Source organism: Bacillus rossius, chromosome 2 (assembly GCF_032445375.1).
Source record: "Bacillus rossius redtenbacheri isolate Brsri chromosome 2, Brsri_v3, whole genome shotgun sequence".
NCBI classification, from domain to species: Eukaryota; Metazoa; Arthropoda; class Insecta; order Phasmatodea; family Bacillidae; genus Bacillus; species Bacillus rossius.
The window spans coordinates 107,522,416-107,546,309 of NC_086331.1; the positions used below are offsets into that span (position 1 = coordinate 107,522,416).

Sequence of the window (23,894 nt, forward strand, 5' to 3'; positions counted from 1 at the left end):
CGATTATGCAGCAAATCTCAGCCCGAGTCATTCCCGCACTCTGTGTACTTTGCACAGGAAACATGGCCCTGCGTAGCTCAGGTCTGCCGGTGCCAAGTCAGTTGCCGCTCGCTCGGTGCAGGGGTCGGACGCGCGAGTACCACGGGGTCTTCAATGTCTTGCCATCTCCGATTGTAACCTCCTTAGTGTAAATTTTTAAATCCTTTTTCATCGGCCCTGTGGCCGACCCCATTTTCAGTGCGTTTGTAAGGAACCCACCACATAACTTAATTCTTTTGTTCCGAGTAACGCGTTTTCGAGTTGTATGTTTTCTACCTTCGCAGTTGACGGGCCGTGTTCGCGACCCATCCTTGAGTAGGATGTACTACTCATGAACTTTTCCAAATTCACCTGTGCTGGGCTGTCTCTAGACAAAACATGTCAACATTCAATAACCAACTATACATAGGCCATGTTCGTCCATGTGGGAAACATTCTTGCGAGGGCCCTCCACCCATACTTAACTCTAGGGACTGTTCCTCTCTTGTGAAACATCGTCTCCGTTGAACAAAACTAAACTCAACTGCTAGCTGATGTGTTAAGCTGCAAACATCCGTCCTTCGTAGTTACCCACGAAGACAATTGTCAAAAACCTCTAATACGCAGCAGGGGCTCGCATAGCGACAGGTGCAGTGCGGGAGCGGAAGTCGGTGGCCGGAAACGGCGCGAGATCACATCGCCGCGAGATAAGAGCTAAACGAATTACGAGGCATCGCACACATATCAACCATCAGCATTCTGCAGCGGTAACGGCGCTTCCCCATCCACCTGCTCTTCGGGCCAGACGCGCGAGAGTGTATCCGAACGCAACTTCTACCAGGCGAGAGCCGAACCAAGCCGAACAGAACTGAACAAAGCCTAGTCAACCCAGTCATCAACACTGTGCTTCCACGAGCCGGAGTGTGTGCATACAGAACCTCCCATTTGGGTGGAGAGGGGGCGGTTCTCCCTACCTATCCGCGCCCTACCACCGACTTCCTGAACCACTGCTCGGGTCAGCCAGCCGCGAAGGTACATGCAAAGCTCCGCGCCCATTGCTATCGATATGGAAGGACTATGCAGGGACTGCGGTAGGCCGCGCACGACCAGCAGCATGCTGGAGAGGGGCGCTGCGTTAATGTGCATGTGTACAAACAGAGCAAAAACCGAACCAGGCCCCGACAGTGCGCTGGCCGAGTTCGAGGGGCAGGCACATTAAACCCGCGTGCATTCATTCGAACATGCCAGGATCGGCTCGCGATGTAATAACATGCCACTCGAGAAGTTCACAGAGAGGGTCAGCGAGCAGCTACAAGGAAGTGCTCAGGCATGGTGGTCCACGGCAGGCGAATATCAGATGCCCTGGGATGATTTCGCGACACAGTTAGAATTATGGTTCGACGATGCCTGAGCATGCACCAACTATCAACACAAGCAGTTCTGCCAGCCACGAACCACCGGAGAGAGGGTGGAAGGATTATTTCATGACAAGCTACAGCTTCACCGATGCCTGACGACGGGAGGTCACATTGCCAAGATTCTTCCCATAACTGTAAAACTCTTTCTTCCGGAATTATGCTCATTCATAAGCGGTGCATTGGGGATAGGCATGGAAGGAGGTGAAACAATACATACAGAGCTTTCATCCAACACACAGAACCACGATGCAATGACGCCAGCCCAGCGCCAACAGTCATACCACCAGAGGATGTTAATTCAGTAGTACTGCACATAACACTCTGCCACTGCCACAGGGAAAAGTCAGATCCGACGATGGACATGCGGAGATTGGACACTGCATAATCTGGTTTGCCAAGGCAGGGCTGGCATCAGCCCCTCTGAGAGGATCGCTGCGGGGGACAGGTGGCTCGGGAGAAACGGCCACTGTGCTGTCAGTACTGCTATTCTGAAGAATACCATTGGCACAATGTTAGTTCCACCAGAGCTGCCAGATGGGGGAAAAGCAATGGAGATCAGGAGCAATCGGGAAACACCCAATAGGGAACAGTGATGCAGCTAGACACTGCCCCCTAATTTTACACCCAGCCACATCCAGTGACCTGCTGCCCTCATCCACCTGATGTCCGTGGGACCGGCATACACCACCACGATGGGCCTGGACCCAGGTCTTCACCGAGCACCACTGTCCAGGTCATGTTACTAACGACCCCTGCAGCACCTGCAGGCCCTGTCAACAGGTCACCCCAACTTGGACAAGTGGGGGACAATTTAGGGGCCTTGATCTGGGTGACAGTCCAGCCGAACATGTGGCCAGTCCACTCCCTGGTAGACACCGCATCCGCAACATGCCACACTTACATCGTAGCGCACCTGCGGCCAGAGGTGTACCTGGAGCCCGGGGAGGAAGGCATCCAGCTGGCCACCAAGGGGAGTTGTATGCTCAAGACTGGGCATGTCAAGGTAACCATCACTGTTCGTGACCAGTCTAGTTAGACCACAACCCTGGTGCTACGGGACCCGCTCCCCAAATTGCAGCCTTCCCTTGAAGACCTGTTTGTACACTACTGACAGATCTCTCACTTAAGAGTAAATAAATATAAATATGTATATTTTCCTAGTTGATTTATCACTACATCAGATATGACATACATTATTGTAGCTATTTACAAAATACAACCAAATGTGAAATATCTAATATTTCTTCGCACACCATTACTTCAATAACTTCCGAGGCAATTTACTAAACACTACCCTGTCTGTTTTAGAAAGAGTGAACAACGAAAAAAAATAAAATAAAATGTGGTATGCCCCTCCAGACGATAATACATCTCAGGCTAACAACGACCTGGTACAACCTAAAAAATTGTGTCCAAGCATAGACAAATTATAGCATTAATATATACTAGGTATTTATCTCTCTATTACATGTGCATTGAAGTATCTTATGCACGTATATAAAGTGCCTATGAGGTAATAAACTGAAAATGTCAGTGGCCATAAACTCACTGATGCAACACCACCTAACCATAGCACGATTTGTTTAGTCTCTCAGGCAGATCACTAGCTCTTATATTGTGAACCGTTGCGTTGTCTACCGATACCACCACACCTGCCCTATCGTCAAGTAACATTGTGCTTTGCTACGAATTAATGGGTTTCAATTGGTTTACAAATATAAAATAAAATAAAACAAGCCAGCGAGTATTTCAGTACTCGCCGGTGATGTGCAAACATCTAACCTCGGTAACGAGCAAATTCGTGAGTTCTCATGTTGTACATGTTGCAAATAAACTTATAATACTAAAGTGGGACAAGAAATTTAAAGTATAATTCTTTTAATTAACGCCGAACGTGATAAACATACTGATCAATAAAATTTTCGCGTTTCAAGTACAAACCAAAATTTCTAGATGCAAATCACAGGCAGCGAATTCTAGCCCACCGCTAGAATTCGCTGCCTGAATCGTAAACCTTGCTTGCCACCATCACCTGCAGATGGCAGCATGAAACAACCGGAAAATTTTAACTATTATAAACGGCTCCAATAAAAGCGAAAAAGACTTGAAAAAATCCGTAACCCCGGCTTTGGACCTGATTTTAGACAAGGAATTTGATTAAAATACTCTCCATCTTGTTAAAATTCATTAAACAGTTAATACTATAAAGTTTACGCACACGTTAGAAGTTATACTTCTATTGAATTACTTAAATAGATACCTGAAACATTTTAAAACACATATTATAACACTAAGCATATGTATGTATATATATTTGCTTAAACTATTAAAATCAGTCTCTAAATAATTATTACAAACAAACCTTAACATTATTGAGCTGATTTAACATTATTATTATATAATAATGTTTTAAAAAAGTAAAAATAATTTCCAGTGACGGTATTTAAAAAACCTTATCAAGCGTGCGCTCTACAGCTGAGATGCCAAACCCGTTGGCACACTGAAAGGATAAAATGTATTGTAATCATTGTAATGTCAGTTTTCTTAGGTATTTTAAAACATGAGATTACTTTTTCTATGGCTATTTTAATTTACCAAATATATTCCGGGATAGTTTCACTATCATAGTTTCACTATCATAGTTTCATTTGGCACACCAATACATTTGGTATGTACCCTAATGTATACGAAAGTGACTATGTAAGGGTTTCTTTTGCTACTGGTGGGTCCGTTATCTTTGTGTCACATTTCCGTTCCATGAGACTTCCGTTCCATTCACGAAATTACTCCTACCAAATGCCGTATACCCAGAGCTAAGATGTTCAAGCATCAAAAATGAAAGAAAGTTTTCAAAGCAACATTTATCTTAGGAGCTTTGGTAGTAAGTTGGCAATTGGTCTGTCTTTTAAACTTTATTTTATTTCATTTAAAAATTTTTTTATTGTATTACTTTGCTGTATTTATGATAACGAGTGTAATTTTTTCCCCAGAATGTTTTGACATCGTACGGCCGAAGGCCACCCCAAAGCCCGACCTGCACCCGCCAGTACTCGGCTCCGCTATCGGAAAGCACCCCTAGCCATGGCCCACCCAAGTCAAGTGAGCGGACCGCAGCCCCAAGGTAGAGAATAGCGAACCATTTCTAATTACGCATGCAATGCACTCACCGTGCCTACAAAATTCCCCACGCAATAATAACGTAATCAAAAACAAACAAAAGCCCCTAATTAATAAAGTGCGACGTAGGAGTGCCCAGCTCACTCACGTGTAGTTTTCCGCTAAAACAGCTGTGAGTGCAACCCTTGCGGCCTTCAGCCTAATTTCAGTAGGGAAACGTGTGACATAATTCAAACCACCCTAAATTAGCATTATCGTTCGCCACTGGAGTAGTTTTCAAGAAACAGACAGTCTCCAGCTTGACTCTAATATTCAAACTTATTTTAGACAAACTTATTAAATGTCATTTCTATAACATATATAGATATTAAATTAATCATTATGTTTTATTATGTGAATTTAGAGCCACTTAAATTTAGTTAATTATATAGATTTTTACGAATAACGGAACTTTAGAAACTCTGGCGCGACAGGGAGCTCACCCCTCCCCTCGCGCCAGGGCCAAACGCCAGTACAGCGCGACTCGCGGACCGGGACGGACGCACGTCCCACGGGGAGCCAGCATTTCTTTGTTTCACCGAGCGTCCATCTGGTAATTATAGTCACAACCAAAACCTTTTTTTAAATACTCCCCGTGTGCGCACGGTCCTTTTCCGGTGTAGGGCCTAACCCAGCCGCGTCAATTTAACACGCCCCACACAAAAAGCATTACGTGGGGCCGTGCAGTATACGGTACGGGCCGTCTCCCGCCACCCCAGAACTTTATTTAATCGCCTAGTGCACAGGCACAGGCTACCTTCAAGATTAAACGTGTTTTAATTTAGTAGCGAGCCGCGGTCCGCACAGGTGGGCCCGCGCGTCGCCAATTACAGATTACGAAATTAGCCGATGCTAATTGAACACTCTCCCTCGACTGCAACTGGCGTGAGGACTTAAGTAAACGCACGTAGAGGCACGCAGGTGCCCCTCTCAGATAATGTGTGCAGTGTAGTCGTGTACTTAAAAGCACCACAGAGTGCCGGTTTATCAAGTGTAATTGTAATCATAGTGTAATCAAAACTTCTACGTGTTCCGACGCCTCATTGGCAGTCATGTACCGCCGAGTAAACCTCGCGCCCAATGTAATGAACCAGTGTCAATCGTGAACAATAAAAAGTCCACCCCGCACCCCCCCGTGCGCGACGTGCGACCCGTAGAACAACCAAAACAGTGTATGTAAATTAACTTAAACAACCCAACCCAATCAGGAAACAAATTTCACCACCGCCGACGGTTCTAGCGGACCACGCTAGGGCAACGAACCCACGACCATCACACGGTTAGACACCGAGCTAGCCTGGCGCCCTCCCGGAGCAGAAAACGCTAAGAAAGCCAGCCACCCCGCTAGGACCTGCGCCCGACCTCGAACACGAGACCGCGGCTGACGGCAGTTTTTTTTAAACCTTTAGTATTTGTTTTCATTAAAAGTGTTTTGGAGACTTGTCTCTACGCGCGCAGTGTTTGGCACGAGTGCTTGCCGCAAGGTCCGAGGTGGCAGGCAGTGGAGCTGGCCGTGTTCGCGGCGCTTCCCGGGCCGCTGCTCGGCGGTAGGCGCCAGGATAGCCGGTGCGTCGACTAGAACAGCGCAACTTCCCGACACTCCCCGCCGGTCAGTTCAGCAGTGCCACTTGCTTTAATGACATCGGCTCCGCTAGAACTTCGATAACTTTCACGCAAGTTTTATGGGCAAGAATTATAAAATGTCGGTGTACCTATCAACGAATTTTGCTTTTACGTCTTAAAACACAACTTGACAGCAATTTACAAATTAACTAGATTGGTGATAACTCGAGACAGTTATAAATTGTATGCCTGGAATTTAAAATATCTACTGTACCCTGTGCAGCGCAAATTTAGTTCAAACTGCGTGCGGGTGATAACGTATTAACCTACAGAAATTGGATTTCTGAAACAATTGTATTTTTCTGATATTTTCTCAGTGCAATCAATAAAATAATTTATATAATGTCTATATAAATTTAATCAAGAAAATTATTTCTATTATAATGACTCAATATATTCAAGCAATTATATTTATAATAGGCCTATATATTTAAAAAATCAAGAAATTCATTTATGTGACATATTTACTGAATAAAATCAACCAAAAAACATCAAATAAGAAAACCTGCTCTAAGTACTAATTTCCTTGGTGGAAACATAAAGCTGTCTGAACCAAATAAAGCTTATGTGATGTCCGTAAATGTTATCGCACTAACATAATATGTGTCTGAAAGGTTATTGAGTAGAAAAATTACTTTAAAGCATCTGAGTACAGTGCATCATGCCTGGTTAGGTTTTTTTTTATTCCAGCGTTGAAAAAAATAAACGCGTATATGTGATAGATATCATTTTACGAGAAAATGTAACCATTATAATTGAATAAATATGTTATTAACGTTAAGATTCACGATACAATTTTTTTTTACACAATCTTAAAGATTTTTATTTAATTTAAGGCTCGTAAATGGTTATCTAATACTGTGTTATGCTTGATACATTGGCTTCCAGCCATTATCACGCCCTTCTAACAATGGCAATCTCGTGAGGAATCAAGGGACCGGGAAAGGTTCAACATTAACTTTACTGACAGGTCCATGCACTCGCATACAGTCGAGCGTGTCCCTCCCCTTCGCTGTGCTTCTTGTTCGCGGCCGCGGCAGGCCTCTCTTCGAGGCGAGAGGTCTTCGGGGCGACCACCCTCTACGAGCGTGGCTGTATTGTCGAGGTCCTCGCGACACTGCGAGGTCGCTCGGACGTCACCTCGCGACACTGCGAGGTCGCTCGGACATCACCTCGCGACACTGCGAGGTCGCTCGGACATCACCTCGCGACACTGCGAGGTCGCTCTGACGTCACCTCGCGACACTGCGAGGACGCTCGGACATCACCTCGCGACACTGCGAGGTCGCTCGGACGCCACCTCGCGGCACTGCGAGGTCGCTCGGACGTCACCTCGCGGCACTGCGAGGTCGCTCGGACGTCACCTCGCGGCACTGCGAGGTCGCTCGGACGTCACCTCGCGGCCCGCCGCTTGAGTCGCAACAAGGTGCCCAATATTCACGTGGCAATTTCATAAGATACAAGTTGTTTTTCTTTATGGCGTAATAAAGTTCTTAAAAGTACATGTATCATTAAAGACAACGATATTAATTTAAGCCATTTTTGGTTATTACGATATATAGAATCATTTTAGCGGAACAAAAACCCGCATGTTTTGATTTTGTGAATTTTTTTATATATTGCAATTTTGTAAAACTGGTAAAGGCATTATTTATAGTACAAAATACCTGCCAACTCCAGCGATGCTGAAGGTACTGCTTCTATTTTTATTTAGAAAGCGAATCTTGTTAGTGTGGTCCATGCCGTCTGCTGAAATGAAGACGCGGTTTGCTGGCCCCAGCTGTGATAGCCACTCTGAGTGCATTTGTGTGCACTTTGTGCCATTCCGCTGAAGTGTTCGGATCCCGCCACTAGTCGCACTGACACAAATGCCGTTGGCACTTCTACAGAGTGGAACTAGTTAGAGCTCCCACGAAGCTCTTAACACTAGCTAAAATAAAATTTGTTTCCCGGGTATTTTAAAAAAGATATGTTCTAAATTATTAAACTTTTTCATACAAAAAGTAAAAAATCTGAATAAAACTGTAACACAGTTATACCATAGCTGTCGTATCTGAAAACCGATACAATTTACTTTAATTTATTTATAAAGTAACTTACTTGCCCTTCAGAAGAATTGACAGTTTCTCGTCTGCTGGAGTGACGTCTTGCAAAGCGTAAGTGCCGCCTGACTCCAGGTTCATCATCACGCCCTCTTTCGACAGTTCCTTGAAGTGCTTCTTGCTCACTCGCAGGGGCCTGAACACCTTCAAGTAGAGCTCGGTCAGCTCTATGGAAAGTGGCGGCGGCAGTATTCTGCACGTGAGGATCAACGTGTGAGCAGTGTTCAGAAACACCAGCACCACATTCCAAGCGAAAGCATCAGGCGCGCAAACGTGGATGCCTGCCCAAAGCGTAGACAAGACGAAGCCGACGCTGAGCAGTGACCTGTAAAACCACAAGCCAGGACGTTAGTGACGACGTACAATTAACGAAACAAAATTAACACGTTTAACATATTTGATCACTTTTATTAGGTTCTTGCTATTTGTATTAAACATCACAATTCTACAATATGATTTCAGTCGACTGATACAATAAATTCCATCCTTGGAAGACATTATTACTTACGGGAATAATACCTCATTATATTGAGGTCTCATAGCTAACAATAGTTTATAGCAAGGATGTTATTTGGTTTGGATCTCTTCGTAAGTTTTTAATAGATATGCATGTTCGTAAAAATGGTGTTTTGTGTTATTTTTGAATTACCTTGAAACTAAGAATATGAATCATCTCTCCAGTTTTATATTAAATTACTAAGTGTGAAGACGTGAAAAGTAAGTTCACATGAAGAATCACATGTCTCTTTTTGATGTTCCTCCACTAATGGTGTTCGCATCCCTGGAAGACCGCAACAATCTGGGGAAGATGCCTAGCGGGTTGCTGGAACACCACGCGTCCAGGCAAAACAGACATCTTACTTAGTAAGGTTCTCTGTGTTTCCCTTATGAGCTACCCTTCTTTCCTGCGCTTCAAAGTGATGAACTGACATCAGTTAGTGATCACCCCCACGGCAGAGAGCATGCCTTGCGGCTGCGTATTAGCGAAGTGGTTGTTTGAATTCATAATCATCCTAGAAAACCACAGGATTTAAGTCATGCTGCATAAAAACCACTTCCAGACTTAATCCTAAACTCCGATTGTGAAAATACTGCCCACGCAATAATTGAGCTTTTATTATTGAAAGTCGCCAAAATATTCTTGTAAACACCCAATTTTTTTTATAGCTGTAGCGGAAATTACGCATATAATTAACAAGAGTATTTTAGTAAGGTACATTCCAAATGATTTTCCTCGAAACAAAAGGCTGTGGTTTCTGCTTGTAATGGTAGTTTTATTTGTAATATATACGTGTATAATAAATGCAATCCTATGGACAAACCCTGAAGAGGTCAGTATACCAAATTCATTAATCCTAGGCATTTTTATACCATAAATAACACCTCCCAGTGAATACTGGCACAGCGTGTCTCAGTAAACAAAAAAAAAAGCCCCACTAAGCCACTGTGGAGTAATGTAGCGCTGTGAGAAGGTGGTTCCCTAGAATACTAGTCCAAAATATGAAACAAATCACCTTTATTAGCTGGATTTACTCATTGCCCACGCGTCAGAGATGTGGAGGCTATTTATTTTATACGTCTTGATGTTCGGGGCAGATAAGTGGACAGAAATGTAACGGCAGTGTTTTGTCGATAAGCCAGTGGGAAATATTTTGCCATGAGCGAAAATCAGCGAAAATTTGCTACAGTTCCTGTAGTTCATGCGCTCGCAGCAAGTGGAGCACGATAACATACACCACAACAGGACTCACGACTATCTGTTGGGCCCAGTGTGAATCGTTCAAAACATGTAGAACATAAACTTATTCGTCAGCAGTAGTTAATAAATGGCGTTTCTGGAAATCGTTTACGGTCATGGAGCATATTCCGGCCGCGACCTTGCATGACGTCACGCCCGCATCGGCGTTACCTTTGAGTATATATATTCAAAGCCACCATACTAGGCCAATCATATCAGATTTAAGCTAATAATTTTTAAATGTCAATTTTATATAAATAAAATTAATATATATTATAAAATTTAAAATGTAAATTGTATATTTGTTAACAAATAACGAACATAATCTAATTAGAAAGTCTCTTAGTTGAACTCGACGAGTGCAAAACAAATTTTTTAAACAAAAAATATTAAATATTAAAAATATTGTTTTAAAATAGTTTTTTTTTAAACAAACGCACTTCCATTATCGACTTCGGACAACTTGAACCAAAGCCAGTGGTTGAAATTACAAAAACTTTACAGAGTAACCTTTCTCCACACCATGTCCACCAGCCGACTAGCCATGTCACTACTACCTACAAGACACATATTATTCTCGTCAATGCAAGGTCACAGCAACCATATTGGTTGCCATATTGGATTCTCTTTTCGTCTGCTAGAGAACGTAAGTGTTGATTGCCAAACTGCTTCGCTTTTTACCTGCTAGAACGCACTAGTGACAATTACAAGATTGTGAGGTACCTTACCGACTACCATGTAGTCTGAAATCTTGGCCACCATATGTTGAAAATTGCCTTAAAATTTAAAAGATAAAAAACGTACAATTATTTTGACATTCGCCATTGCAGTTTCCCCCTGTTTGTAATGCATATCTTAAAATTTTTCCATGACCAACAGTGCAAAATTCCGATGGCATATTTGGTTAAATAGTAGGTTATTTTCTATAATGCTTAGACTTAATGTTTACAAATAATAAAAATATTTAGATACGTATTCGGGATTTGTTCTATTAAAATAATTAGTTAATATTGTCTGTAGAATTATAAATGAACTAGCGGACCCAACAGACGTTGTTCTGTTCAAACGTTTTAAATTCGAAAATTTACAGGAAATTTCCCTGAATCTTATCGCAACACCATCTGCCGGGTCGAACTGAAATAAAAATAAAATATTTTTGAATATTCGATAACGCGATCACAGCGCTTCCTACCGGATCCAATGTAAAACATCCAAAGTTCAATAACAACATTACTTAAATAAATTAATTAAAAAATATTATTTATCGGATTGAATTGTGAATCCAAACCATTCTTGAATTCACCTGAACACAAACTTTAAAGTGGACCCAACAGACGTCCTGTTGAAACGTTATAAATCCAAAAATTGTTATTATTTTTTAAATAAACTATCAATTAAAAATATAAAATTTTAAATTTAAGTATACTGTAAACTTTAATTACTTTAAGTAATCTTTATTTAATAAATGTTATAATTTATTTTACAAACTTATATTTTTATTTTCAAAGAGGCGTTCAATGCGTCATTAGTTGCATAGAATCAAATGATAACTAACAATTTAAAATTGTAAGTTAAGTTGATTGTTATTAAATGCACGTCTATACATAATTAAAAGTAATGAAAAATGGTGTAAAATACTCACTACAATACTGCACCTTACTTATTTTGCACAATGTATATTTTTTATTACACTTTAAAACTTAGAATAAAAAGAGAACTGACAATTTAAATTTGCAGGTTAAGTTGATTGGTATTGAATGCACGTGTATCCATAATTAAAATCACGAAAAATAATGTTTTAAATACTCACTTCAATACTTAACCTCACAAATTTGCACAATGTATATTTTTAATTACCCATTAAAATGTTATTTCAATAAATAATAATATAATATTCTCAATAAACAATTCTATTTTAATTTTACTGTAATAACAACAACTCATAGAATCCATCCAAAGATTAACAACTACACATAAATAAATACACAACACACACACATATGCATACTGTCAACTTAAACTATCCAAAGATCCACAACAATTTATAAATAAAAAACTAATGAATTAAACATTTTCCAGTGCACTGAATTGTGAATCTAAACCATTCTCGAATCCACCTGAAGACACACAAAAGATTTCATTAAAATCGGTTCAGCCGTTTAGGAGGAGTTCAGTGACATACACACGCATAGAAGAATTATATATATAAAGATTATTCGTACCTGAGAAGCAGCAAGCTCTGCCTAAAGTTTCTAGGGACAAGAAACGCTGCTGCGAAAAAAATATTAGCCGTCTGAAACAAGTTGTGTTGAGCCGCTTCCCATTCTTCACAGAATTTTACTTCTTGTTTAGGAACCTCATATGTTGTGTTTTCTGCCACAACATTGAGTGAAGTAGATTGTGAAGATATTGCATATGAGGTGCTCCAGTAATCTTCCACCGATGTTGTGATAAGATACGATTTTGCAGTTGCTTCTAACGGAACAGTGTGCTGAAATGTCATCGTGAATTATGATGTTCGAATATGATGAATAAGTAAGTTTCCTTTCCTTCTTTTTGGGAATGTTTCATGACAAGAAACTACAAAGAATATTGTTATGATTTTCATTAGTAGTGCGCGTTGGTATCCCAAGGTGGCATGGTCTTAAATGAAGACACTGTGCTACGGTCCTCTTTGTGAATGCCTCGAAGGTATTCTGAAACAAACAAGAACATTACAATACATTTTAAATTACATTTTATCGCCATTCAAAATTAGTACTTATAACATTCTGTTATCATAATTTGTATTTGGCGTGATATTACAGTTTCTAAATGACAATGTGATAATTTAACAGTAAATACTTTCAACATTTCTTACAATTAATTACCTGAAAAATATTTTAAGAAACGAAATTGTAAAATTAAAGATCTACTCGTTAAATATAAAATATAGAGTTCTGCGTTGCACGGTTATACACAAAAGCGTATGAGTTTCCTATAGTGCCAGATAGAGTGAGAAAAACACCATGGTCTTTTTTATACACTAACTTGAATATGTACTTTTGCAGATATGGTGAAGATTTTTTTTCCAAGTCGAAACAAGGCATTCTCTTACTATGAATTCGGTTTTATTACAGTGATTTCATGTATTAAAAAAATGCTAACGAAAACATCCAGCTTTGCACACGATTTTTTCTTCGCTGGTAAATTACTATTTGAAAATAAAACCATAGCAATTTAGACCACAGTTTTCTGAACCAAACCTTGTCAACACGGGTGCGCATGGTCACTGCAGTGAATTTCGTTCCGTTAAGAAAAAAATATTGGTAATTTCGCGTGAGACTCCGCCCAGGCAAGGAGTTATATTTTGAACGTTTCGCAATCATGTCAAACCATATGAACGGTATGTCCACACAAGTCTGTAATAAAATCTCCTTGAATTTTCCCTGACTTTCCATAACCAGAATTACAAGTTTGCCCGACGAATTGTTTTAATAATTTATTTATATATATATTAAGAAATACAGAAAATCCAGCTTCCACTATCCCCATGGCTGGCTTGTTTAAGACAGAATATTGCATATGCTATTTATAGTATGTATGACTATGGACTAAAACACAAAAATGTTTTCACATTTCGCAGTCTGGGTAATGGCAGACTTAATCATGACATTCACCCGTTAAATTACTATCGCTGAATAATTCTAATCATTTTTTTGTCTGGGATGTCAAGTAAATTCCCCGACTTTCCCTGACAATTCCATATTCCCTGACTTCTCCCTGATTTCCCCTGACCTTCCAAAATGTGGCCATCCTGCTCAACCTTACATCCTATAAAACACTCTTAAAGTTACGAACATCCAAAATTATCGCGGGCTCCAAACAATTATTTAAAATTTAAAACAATTTTATGGGAATACACCATCACTGGTTTATACTGTATGTCAGTAGTATTTAAAAGTTCCTCCGGGCACGTGGTGCTGGTTGTGGATTGTGGATGGGGTCGACCATCTTGTACTCAAAATTACTCAAAATCCTGGGAAAAAAAAAGATTTTAAATCCTTCAAAATTCCTAGAAATTTCCTTATTTCGAGGAAAAAATTCCCATTTTAAGGAAAATTTCCCGTTTTATTTCACAAAAATTCAAATATTCCAAATTCGAAATGCCTCAAAATACGTTTGCCTTTTTAACAACCAAAATTCCTTAAAAACCTGTTAAGACTCCTAAAAGCAAGGAGCCCTAAGCCGCCGATGTAGTGGCCTTGACCTTGACCGTAAACTTGAAATTCCTTAATTTTTGACCAAATATATCCGAAAAACTCCCCAAAAATATATAAAAAAAAGTTTACTTCAAATGTTAATTACTCACTATCCCAGTCCTTGGTTCGATTCCCGGCGAGAGAAAACATGTAAATTATTTATAAATTTTTTAAATATTCCTAATTATAATTTAAATAAAATTATAATAAAAAATTGTTTACGTAACACCGACATATTGGATTATAGTACAATTTAACTTTTCGTTACGGCCTCCATCTTGAAATTCCGTAATCTTTATACTATAAAATCGGAAAAAAAATTTAAATGTATAAAAAATTAATTAAAACAATTTTAATTAAAAACGCACTCACGTCATGTAGTCCTCGGTTCGAACTCAATGAGGTCATACATTTAAAAACGGAGACAGATACTTCCTCCACGGAAGCCACTGGCAGACTGGCCTCCCAACACTAATGCCATGGCAGATATTACGCCAGCCAGTATGACGTCATGGTCGCCATGTTTATTTTCAATACACGATCATAGGTGTGATAGTTAACACACATCACCTGATAGAGGGCGTCACCGCCATCTTGTTTTCAGTAATCGATACACGGAGTACTAGTGTATACATGCCATCTGCTAAAGGGCACTGTCGCCATATTAGTTTAATTTTTGTCCGATAAAGTGAAGCAGTATTTATTAACAGACAGTTAATTGTCACGGTATCCGCCATCGTATCAGCCATGTTGGCCGCCATATTGAAATTCTGTAAATGTTAAGCTAGATATTTGGGAAAAATTCCAAAAATTATTTACCAAAAAAAATGTTCGAGAAAAAACAACAAAGTTAAAAATAAAAAAATTATTACGAAAATTTTACAAGTACAAAAAAACAAACAAGCAAATTACAAGCGTTTCTCAATGTCTACAGTCTTCTTAGAAGGCGAAGCGAGTCCTTTGCATGCATTGACATAGGTTTTCAGGACATCTCCACATGAAAGTCGATTAACCAGCCACATCCAGTCGGTGTCCAGGCACGTCTATTCAGTGGTCAGGCACACACGTCCAGTCGGTTGGTCAGTCTTAACACATCAAGTTGGTGGCAAGGTATATCCAGTCGGTGGCTAGGTACATCCAGTCGGTTGGTCAGACTAACACTTCAGGTTGGTGGCAAGGTACGCCCAGTCGGTGACCATGCACATCAGTCGGTTGGCCAGACACGCACGACCATTTGGTTGGAAAGGCTATCAGTAGTAAAGATTGGAGGATACTGGCACAGGAGTAGGAGTGAGTAGCGAGTATCCCTCCGCCATCTTGGATTGTGAAGTCACGGTGACATCTTAGATGACCTTGACCTTCAAAATCCATAAAAATTCCTTTCAATTCTTTTAAATTCCTAAACATTTCCCAATTTCGAGAGGAAAATGTCTTTTTTTAAAGAAAATTTCCCATTTCTCCCCTAAAAATTAAACAAATTCGAAATTCGGAATGCCTCAAAAAGCTTTTGCCTATAAAAGAACTCAAATTCCTAAAAACGGCTTCAATTCTCGATCGACACGCCTCCCTAAGCCGCCGACGTCATGTCCGCCATCTTAAAAATCCGTAATTTTTATGTTAGAAAACCAGGGAAAACTTTAAAAATTATAAAAAAAATATATTAATTAAAATTTAATAAAATATTTCTTAAAAACCACTGTTGCACATATCGTTATGGTCGCCATATTGGATTATATAAATGTTGCATGTTTTGTAGTGCCCACCATCTTGGTTGAGTATGTTGCCATCATTACACTTTTCGTTACGACAGCATTATTGGATTATATTAATGTTGCATGTTTCGTTGCGGCCGCCATCTTGAAAATCCACAATTTTAATGCTAGAAATTCCGAAAAAATTCTAAAAAAAATTTTTTTATTAAATTTGCCTACTTTAAATGTTTAGTTACTTAAACGATTTTCTCCTCGGTTAGATTCCCGGCGAGAGTAAACCAGTACTTTATTAATATATTTTTAAAATTCTCAATAAAAAGTAATAAAAACGTCTTACAACACACCCGGCATTTTGAATTATGTCACCACTGGATCAATTATCGTTACAGGTGCCATCTTGAAAAAAATTTTTTACTATCCGATTTTAATGAAAAAAGTTCAAAATTAACCAAAAAAATAACTTATTAATTTACTGATTGATTATACCGATTACCGTCCTTGGTTCGAAACCGGTAAGAGCAAAAAATAAAAAAACGACAGATTCTTCCTCTACGGAAGCCACCTGCAGACTGACCTACCACCACCAATAACAAGGTAAATATCGTCCGCTGGTATGACGTCATGTCCGCCATCTTGTATTTGTCCACTGGAGGCCACCATCTAGTTTTCGTCTGCTAAAGTGTGCTGATGCCATGTTAGTGTAATTTTCTGTTCACCGTACCTTTGACCTCGACAGTTGACATTTAACTTTGACATTGAACTTTGACCTTGACCTCAAAATTTGACTTTGACCTTTAATCTTGAAATTTGATTTTTATCTTGAACATTGACCTTGAAATTGAAATTTGACTTTGACCTTGACGACCATCATGAATCCGACATTTTGTGTTCAGTAAACGCTACCACGAGCTACCACCTGCTAGAGGACATTGCCACCATCTTGTTTTCGTCTGCTGAGGACACCATCTTGTGTGTGTACTCGTCTTATAGAGTGCATTACCATCATGCTAGTTTTATTCTAACCCGCTAGAGTGCAGTAATCATTTATTATTACTGAGGTTCCCGCCAACTTGAAATTTGGGCGCCATTTTGGAATCGTGTAATTTTTTAGCTAGAGATTCGGGAAAAAATCCCAAATTCATCAAAAAATCACTCATTAACGTAATTATTGATTCGAAACTTGGTTCGATCCCTGGACGATATAAAATTAATTCAATATAACACCAATTTAGCATAAAAGTGACAGGTTCGAGAAATAAAACACTGCAATTTTTTTTTCAAACATAATATGTATTACTTAATTTCTATTCTACTATAGGATCACCCTGCGAAGGTTAGCAATCATATAAACATTTAGGTCTAAATAGCCGTGAAATGACTAATTATTATCTCAAATCGGTTTATACTAGACAGAGACCAGCCAGAACCTTTACTGACATAGTCCTCCTCTTCTTGACAGAGTTTCTGGATACCGTGTTTAACAGTCTGCTTCACGTTGTCAGAACTGTAAATTACTGTAGCCGATGATGTCTTGAATGCACACTTCTTCACTTTGTCATCGAACAGATATGGCTTTCTATACATACAGTCCAACTACAAGTTATATTTTAAAAAAACATTTGTTGCTACATCATCAGTAAGATGATTTATAATATTCTGCCTGATACCGCCAAGGAAAATAAAAATTTCTTTGGCTTCAAATGCTCCAACAGCTCCAAAGCTCCAACAGCTATAAAGCTCCAAAGCTCCAACAGCTCCAAAGCACCAACCGCTCCGAAGCTCCAACAGCTCCAAATCTCCAACAGATATAATGCTCCAACAGCTCCAAAGCTCCAACAGCTCCAATAGTCATTGTCTCCATCAGTCTATGACTCCAACAGTCTTTTGGCTCCAAAGCTCCAAAGCTCCAATGGCTCCAAAGATCCAACAGCTCCAAAGCTCCAATGCTCCAAAGTTCCAATAGTCATTGTCTCCATCAGTCTATGACTCCAACAGCCATTTGGCTCCAAAGCTAAAATTTCTACAATAGCTCCAAAGTTCTAATTGTTCCAAGTGCTCCAAAAGCTCCAATTCGCGCCATCAGGTCCATACACATTTGGTTTCAATGTTCCAATTGCCCATCAGCGTCAAGTGCTCCAAGAGCTCCATCAGCTCCATTTGCTCCAACACGAAATGTTTATGCAATATACACGGAATGAACGCACAGTGCACACAGTACACACAGTAAACGGAACGAACACGCAATGTTCACGCAATTGACGCGCAATACACGCATTGTACACGCAATGTAAGCAATGACCACACAAAGTTCACGCAGTTCAAGCATTTAATGAAAAGGAAGCACAATCATAGAAAAGGACGCACAATCGGAAGTACAAATATAGAAAAGGACGTGCAATCGGAAGCACAATCACCGAAAAGGAAGCACAATCGGAAGCACAGTCATCGAAAAGGAAGCACATTTGGAAGCACAACCACAATCGGAAGCACATCTAAAGAAAAGGACACACATTTTCACGAACATACAACTCAGTAGGTTGCGTTCGTTAATTTTACGTTTGGATACAATGCCTCCAACAGTCATTTGCTCCAACTGTCTTTGACTCCAACAATCAATGTCAACACAAGTATTTGACTCCAAATAGTCTTAGGCCTAGCTCTATTTGACTACAAGACTAGGAGGCTACGAAGATACGAGACTACAGGACTACATGTCTACATTAGTACTTGACTACGAAGCTACAAGTCTAAATGACTCCAATTGCTGCATCTGTCTTCGGCGGAATATTCTCTTTGGCTCCAACTGCTCCAGCAGCATTATGTTATAAGATTACAAGGCTACTTGTGCCATCACCCGGCCACTGTGGACGGCCCGGAAAGTACCTGACGTGTGCTATGGGCGTCGCGGTGCTGCTGTCGTCCGGAGGGGGGGGGGGCAGGCTAGTGGAACACTAGGCCGTTGGTGATGGATCGTGGGTACTCTGCCCCCGCGTGCCCCGCCAGGTACGTGGCTTGAAATCTAACCTGAACTTCCCTACTTGGTTGTGAGGCCGCTCGGCCGTGTGGGGGACGGGGTAGTGCGAAATAATCGTAAGCGACACCGGTTATGTTGATTTGCGTTTAATTAACGGACTTCTCCGGTGGTACGCATGGGTACTCGGTACTCCCTATGCGTACTCTACGCGGTGGCAGAACCGCTACAAAAACTATGCGAATGCGCTATGCGGCGTTTGAGCCGTTGTACAGTTACATTAACACACGCTGATTACAGAACAAAACACGACACTAACATAACACTGTGAATTTGCCGCGGCAGTCTCGCGGGGCGCGGTTACTAGTGTTCTGGAGACGGCCAGTACCGAAAGTTAACTGTCTTAGGGAGGCTCTGGTGAACGTGATCCTAAATTACACTTTACCCTTACTTGAGGTTGCAGCCGGCAGGCGTATGCGCGGCGGTCTTAGCGAAAGCGTGTTGGCTGGAGTCGGCCAGTGCCGTAAATGGCGTGGTCCACGACGCGGTGCGGAACCACTAAGGAAAACGGTCAAGATAAGCCCGGGTCCGCAAAATACACGCCGAATCGACGTGAATAGCAATGAAGTAAAAAAAAAAGATATTAAAGTAACTACAGAATAAACGATCGGTGGAACAAAGTGGAAGGCTGCTCACGGACACACGTCTTGACCCGGCGCGGAGTGGTTGGAGACTGCCGAACATGGCCGTCTCGCAAGGGAGGGAAACTTTCACCTCCTTTGTGAGTCGGCGCCATAAACTTACATTAACTTAATTTGCTCTATTATAAGCTAAAAACACGTTCCAAATGCCCAATTAAAAGTTAGCACCTGGTAATTGGGTGCTTAAGGCTTAACAATTGTTTTAGAGTATTTAATTATTTGAATTGTGGCATCAAGTTGGCGACTGTAAATTTATTAACATATTGTCTTCCTGTGAACTGTATTAGTGGGATTTCTCCTAATCCGACTTGATCATTATCACGGCCACTTTAATTAAGGCCAGTGGCCGCGGTGAATGTTAATGAGGTTCGTTGTCTGCTCCGTGCGTGCGGTGCTCGCACGGAGTGGCTACGACGCACTTGTTTAATGCCTGTGAATTAATAATTGTCTTGTCCCTTAATTGTTTTATGGGTTCGAGCCCCCGGGGTTCCGTGCCCTTAAGTTTGAGTCTATTGGGGTCACGCCCGAGGCGCTCGCCTGACTCATTCCCGCTCGGCTAGGGGTGCGCTCCGAAAATGGGATCTGGTACTAGCGGTTCGGAGCACGGGCTTAGAGGCCATGGTCGGGACGACGTCACTTGGTTATGTAGCTGCAAGTATACACGGCTCCAAGGCATCATGACTACGTGACTAACCATGAGGTTACGAGACTACGCGACTACGAGTCTACAAGGTTACGATACTGCGAGACTACAGGACTACGAAGCTTCCAGGATACAAGGCTACGTGGCTACGAGACTACTTGGCTCTAACCGTCTTGGAATCCATTCAGCTGCGAGAGTTAATTTATTTCATGCAAACAATCTTGTTGTAAGTAGTTCCATTTCTTGTCAACAGATGACACAGGAGAAGGAAGTTCGTCATTCCTGTCAGTGTTTCTCAGATGTCTCAGAGCTTATTATTTTGACTGAGTAATGAACGTTTATTTTTTTAATTCCACCGGGTAAAAATATTGCAAGTGCTGATTTAATAGCAGAAATTCACTAATTAAATGAAAGCACTTGGAGAAACCACGGGAATAATCGAGCTTTGTGGCAAACTGATCGAGGGATGCGAGCATGAAGAGTTGAATTCGTGGAATCCAAGCGCATGATTTGAGCTACATGGGGCGTGGCTGTCAGCTATGTTTTTCGACATAGCTAGAGCGAGATAAGAGGTTGTATGGATAGGCTATGCTCGACCTTGGGCTACTTTATCCACTGTAAGTAATCCCTCCCTTTCTGTAGTCATGATGGGTGTAACGGCCTACACAAGGTACTGTAGCCAGAATTAATTATGTTTTTAGTTGTGCTGGCAAGTGAAGTTGCAGTTTCATCAGTAATTTTTTTATGATAATGACTGAGTTTTTAAACTGCCTTTTGGTGTAAGGCAGGGAAGACATATTTTTTCTGTAGAATTTATTTTCACCTGTAATCCTACGAGGCTGGCATCGAGTGATATTTGGTGATTTAGACAACAGCCAGCTGTAGTTAATTTTGGGTCAATTAAATGAGTAATATACTTTACATGGCTTGGTAATGTGTGAAACACCTATACAAGTAGGTGATAGTTTCTGCCAAACAGTACAAGCTAGTAATATATGAGTTATAATATTTTTGTGTACAACAAATATTTTTCATGAGATCTTGCTGATTTTTGAGACAGAATAAAAGTTGTCAATTAGAATACACTTTGAATATAACATAGTATGGTTTTAGTACTGAATGTCTGTAAAACACACTCATATTTTATACCTATTTATTTATAGAGATGTGCTGGTATGTTTAACCATTTGTATTTGTATAATTGTAAAGTACCTATTATACAAATATAGTATGATTTATGATTAGTTTTCACATGTAATCCTACGAGGCTGGCATCGAGTGATATTTCGTGATTTAAACAACAGCCAGCTGTAGTTAATTTTGGGTCAATTAAATGAGTAATATACTTTACATGGTTTGGTAATGTGTGAAACACCTATAAGTAGGTGATAGTTTCTGCCAAACAGTACAAGCTAGTAATATATGAGTTATAATATTTTTGTGTACAACAAATATTTTCATGAGATCTTGCTGATTTTTGAGACAGAATAAAAGTGGTCAAATTAGAATAAACTTTGAATATAATATAGTATGGTTTTAGTACTGAATGTCTGTAAAACATACTCATATTTTATACCTATTTATTTATAGAGATGTGCTGGTGTGTTTAACCATTTATATTTGTATAATTGTAAAGTATGTACCTATTATAAATATATAGTATGATTTTAACCATATATAAGTTTTAAGTTGTTTGTAGTATTAAGTAAACTGGCATACCTGGTTTGACATAGTAACTGATTTTTTAAATTTTTATGCCATAGCTTTGGTTAAGTTAGCAAGTGGCTTGACTATAGGGAAATGTTTGCAAGTCATGCCTCTCATTTTTGGTGATTATTTGAAAGTGAGTTTAATTCGCAAGCTGGAGCTTTCTTGTTATGATTTCAGTATCTGATTTATCTGTGGCTTTATGAGAAAGGCTGAGGATAGTTTATGATTATAGAATTTGTGGCTCATGATAGTACCTAGTTTAATGTTCTTTTCTGAGATTTCATGAACAAGATGAAAGGATGATTAAGCTAGCAGAAGATACAGAGAGTAGATGTATTTGGTTCATTCTGGGGCAGGGGCTGGGGGCTGGGGATCGGGGATCCGATCATGCCACCTTACGGCTTCGCTACATCACCCATGTTGGATTACGTCACTTCCGCCAGCCATACACGCACGAAAAAGTGTCCCGTTACGTTCATCAGCAATGTACGCACGAAAAAATGTCCCGTTACAGTAGTTGGAAATAGGGGGTTCAAGCACAGGCGCAGGAGCCAGGAGCCCGCCATCTTGGATGACGTCATCGGCGGCCATCTTGGATGACGTCATCGGCGGCCATTTTGGATGACGTCATCATGACCTTTGACCTTGACCTTTGACCTTGACCTTTGACCTTGCTAATCTATGCTAATCCATATGCCAATCTATGCCAATCTATGCTAATCTATGCCAATCTATGCCAATCTATGCTAATCCATATGCTAATCTATGCTAATCTGTATGCTAATCCATACTAATCCATATGTTAATCCATGCTAATCCATATGCTAATCCATGCTAATCCATCCGCCATTTTGTATTTCTAGAAATTTCCACCAACTTCGAATCGTGACGTCACCGTTGCACTTTTCGTCACGGCCGCCATCTTGGATTAGAATTTTTTTTTTCGAACTTTTGAAATTCGATGTAATCATCAGCCGCCATCTTGTTTCGTCTGCTGGTGGCCGCCATCTTGTTTTCGTCTGCTGGTGGCAGCCATCTTGTTTTCGTCTGCTGGAGGCAGCCATCTTGCGACGTCATATAGTTCTGTTGGTCGCCACCAGATAGCAGCAGGGATTATTTTATTTTTTTTCTTTAACTAAAATAATTTCAGTGCCGAGGCTGGGATTCGATCCATGGGACGTGAAAACGTCCAGGATGTCGTGGTTACGAGGCGGACACCTTAACCACTAGACCACGAGACCAATTGGGAAAATGGGTGGAATAAATTATCTATATATGCCACGTACTGACGTCAAGTTTTATGATAAAAGGGGGGAGGGTGTCTTTGCCTTCCCAAATGCATGAAATTCAAATTATTATTATACCATCGCCATCTTTAATTCCAGCACAGACTACCAGATGGCGCCAAATTCAAAAATTAGTTGCCAGAGGCGCCGCCATCTTGGTTCTCAAGTTGGCTGGTAGATGGCGCCACCGTCGCCATATTTTAGTTCATACAATCGATACCAGAGTGTGCCACCGTCGCCATCTTTAATTCTTAAAGTTACCGCCGGAGCGCGCCACCATCGCCATCTTTAATTCATAAAAGCACCACCGGCATTAAAGTCTCTCCTGCTGACGGTATCAAATATTAATAAATGAATGCAGTATGTAGGTATTATCATATTTATTTAAATAACCTCGAACGCTACAAAAACAAATTCTGGATTAAAGAAAAATACATACACATCAAACGAATCTATACAACAAAAAATGAAACCATATAGCAAAAATGGAAACTATACAACGAAAATGGAAACTATAAAACAAAAAATGGAAACTATTAAAACAAAAAAACAGAAACTATAAAACAAAAAAACGG

At 40.4% G+C, this 23,894-nt stretch overlaps 1 protein-coding gene across 9 annotated transcripts in view; it reads right to left on the minus strand.

Annotated features, from left to right (window-relative positions):
- Window positions 1-23,894, minus strand: part of LOC134529584 (popeye domain-containing protein 3-like) — a 109,221-nt gene that overhangs the window by 44,933 nt on the left and 40,394 nt on the right. For 7 of the 9 annotated variants that reach the window (XM_063363825.1, XM_063363829.1, XM_063363828.1 and 4 more), the window contains 2 exons: window positions 12,278-12,751; window positions 8,316-8,642 (listed from right to left, as the gene is read on the minus strand). In XM_063363825.1, the coding sequence (XP_063219895.1) occupies window positions 8,316-8,642; window positions 12,278-12,558 (608 nt within the window). In that variant the 5' untranslated portion in view covers window positions 12,559-12,751. Of the gene's footprint in view, window positions 1-7,535; window positions 7,626-8,315; window positions 8,643-11,865; window positions 11,915-12,277; window positions 12,752-23,894 lie in introns of those variants that run through there. The other 2 variants (XM_063363834.1, XM_063363832.1) reach the window with 2 other exon arrangements.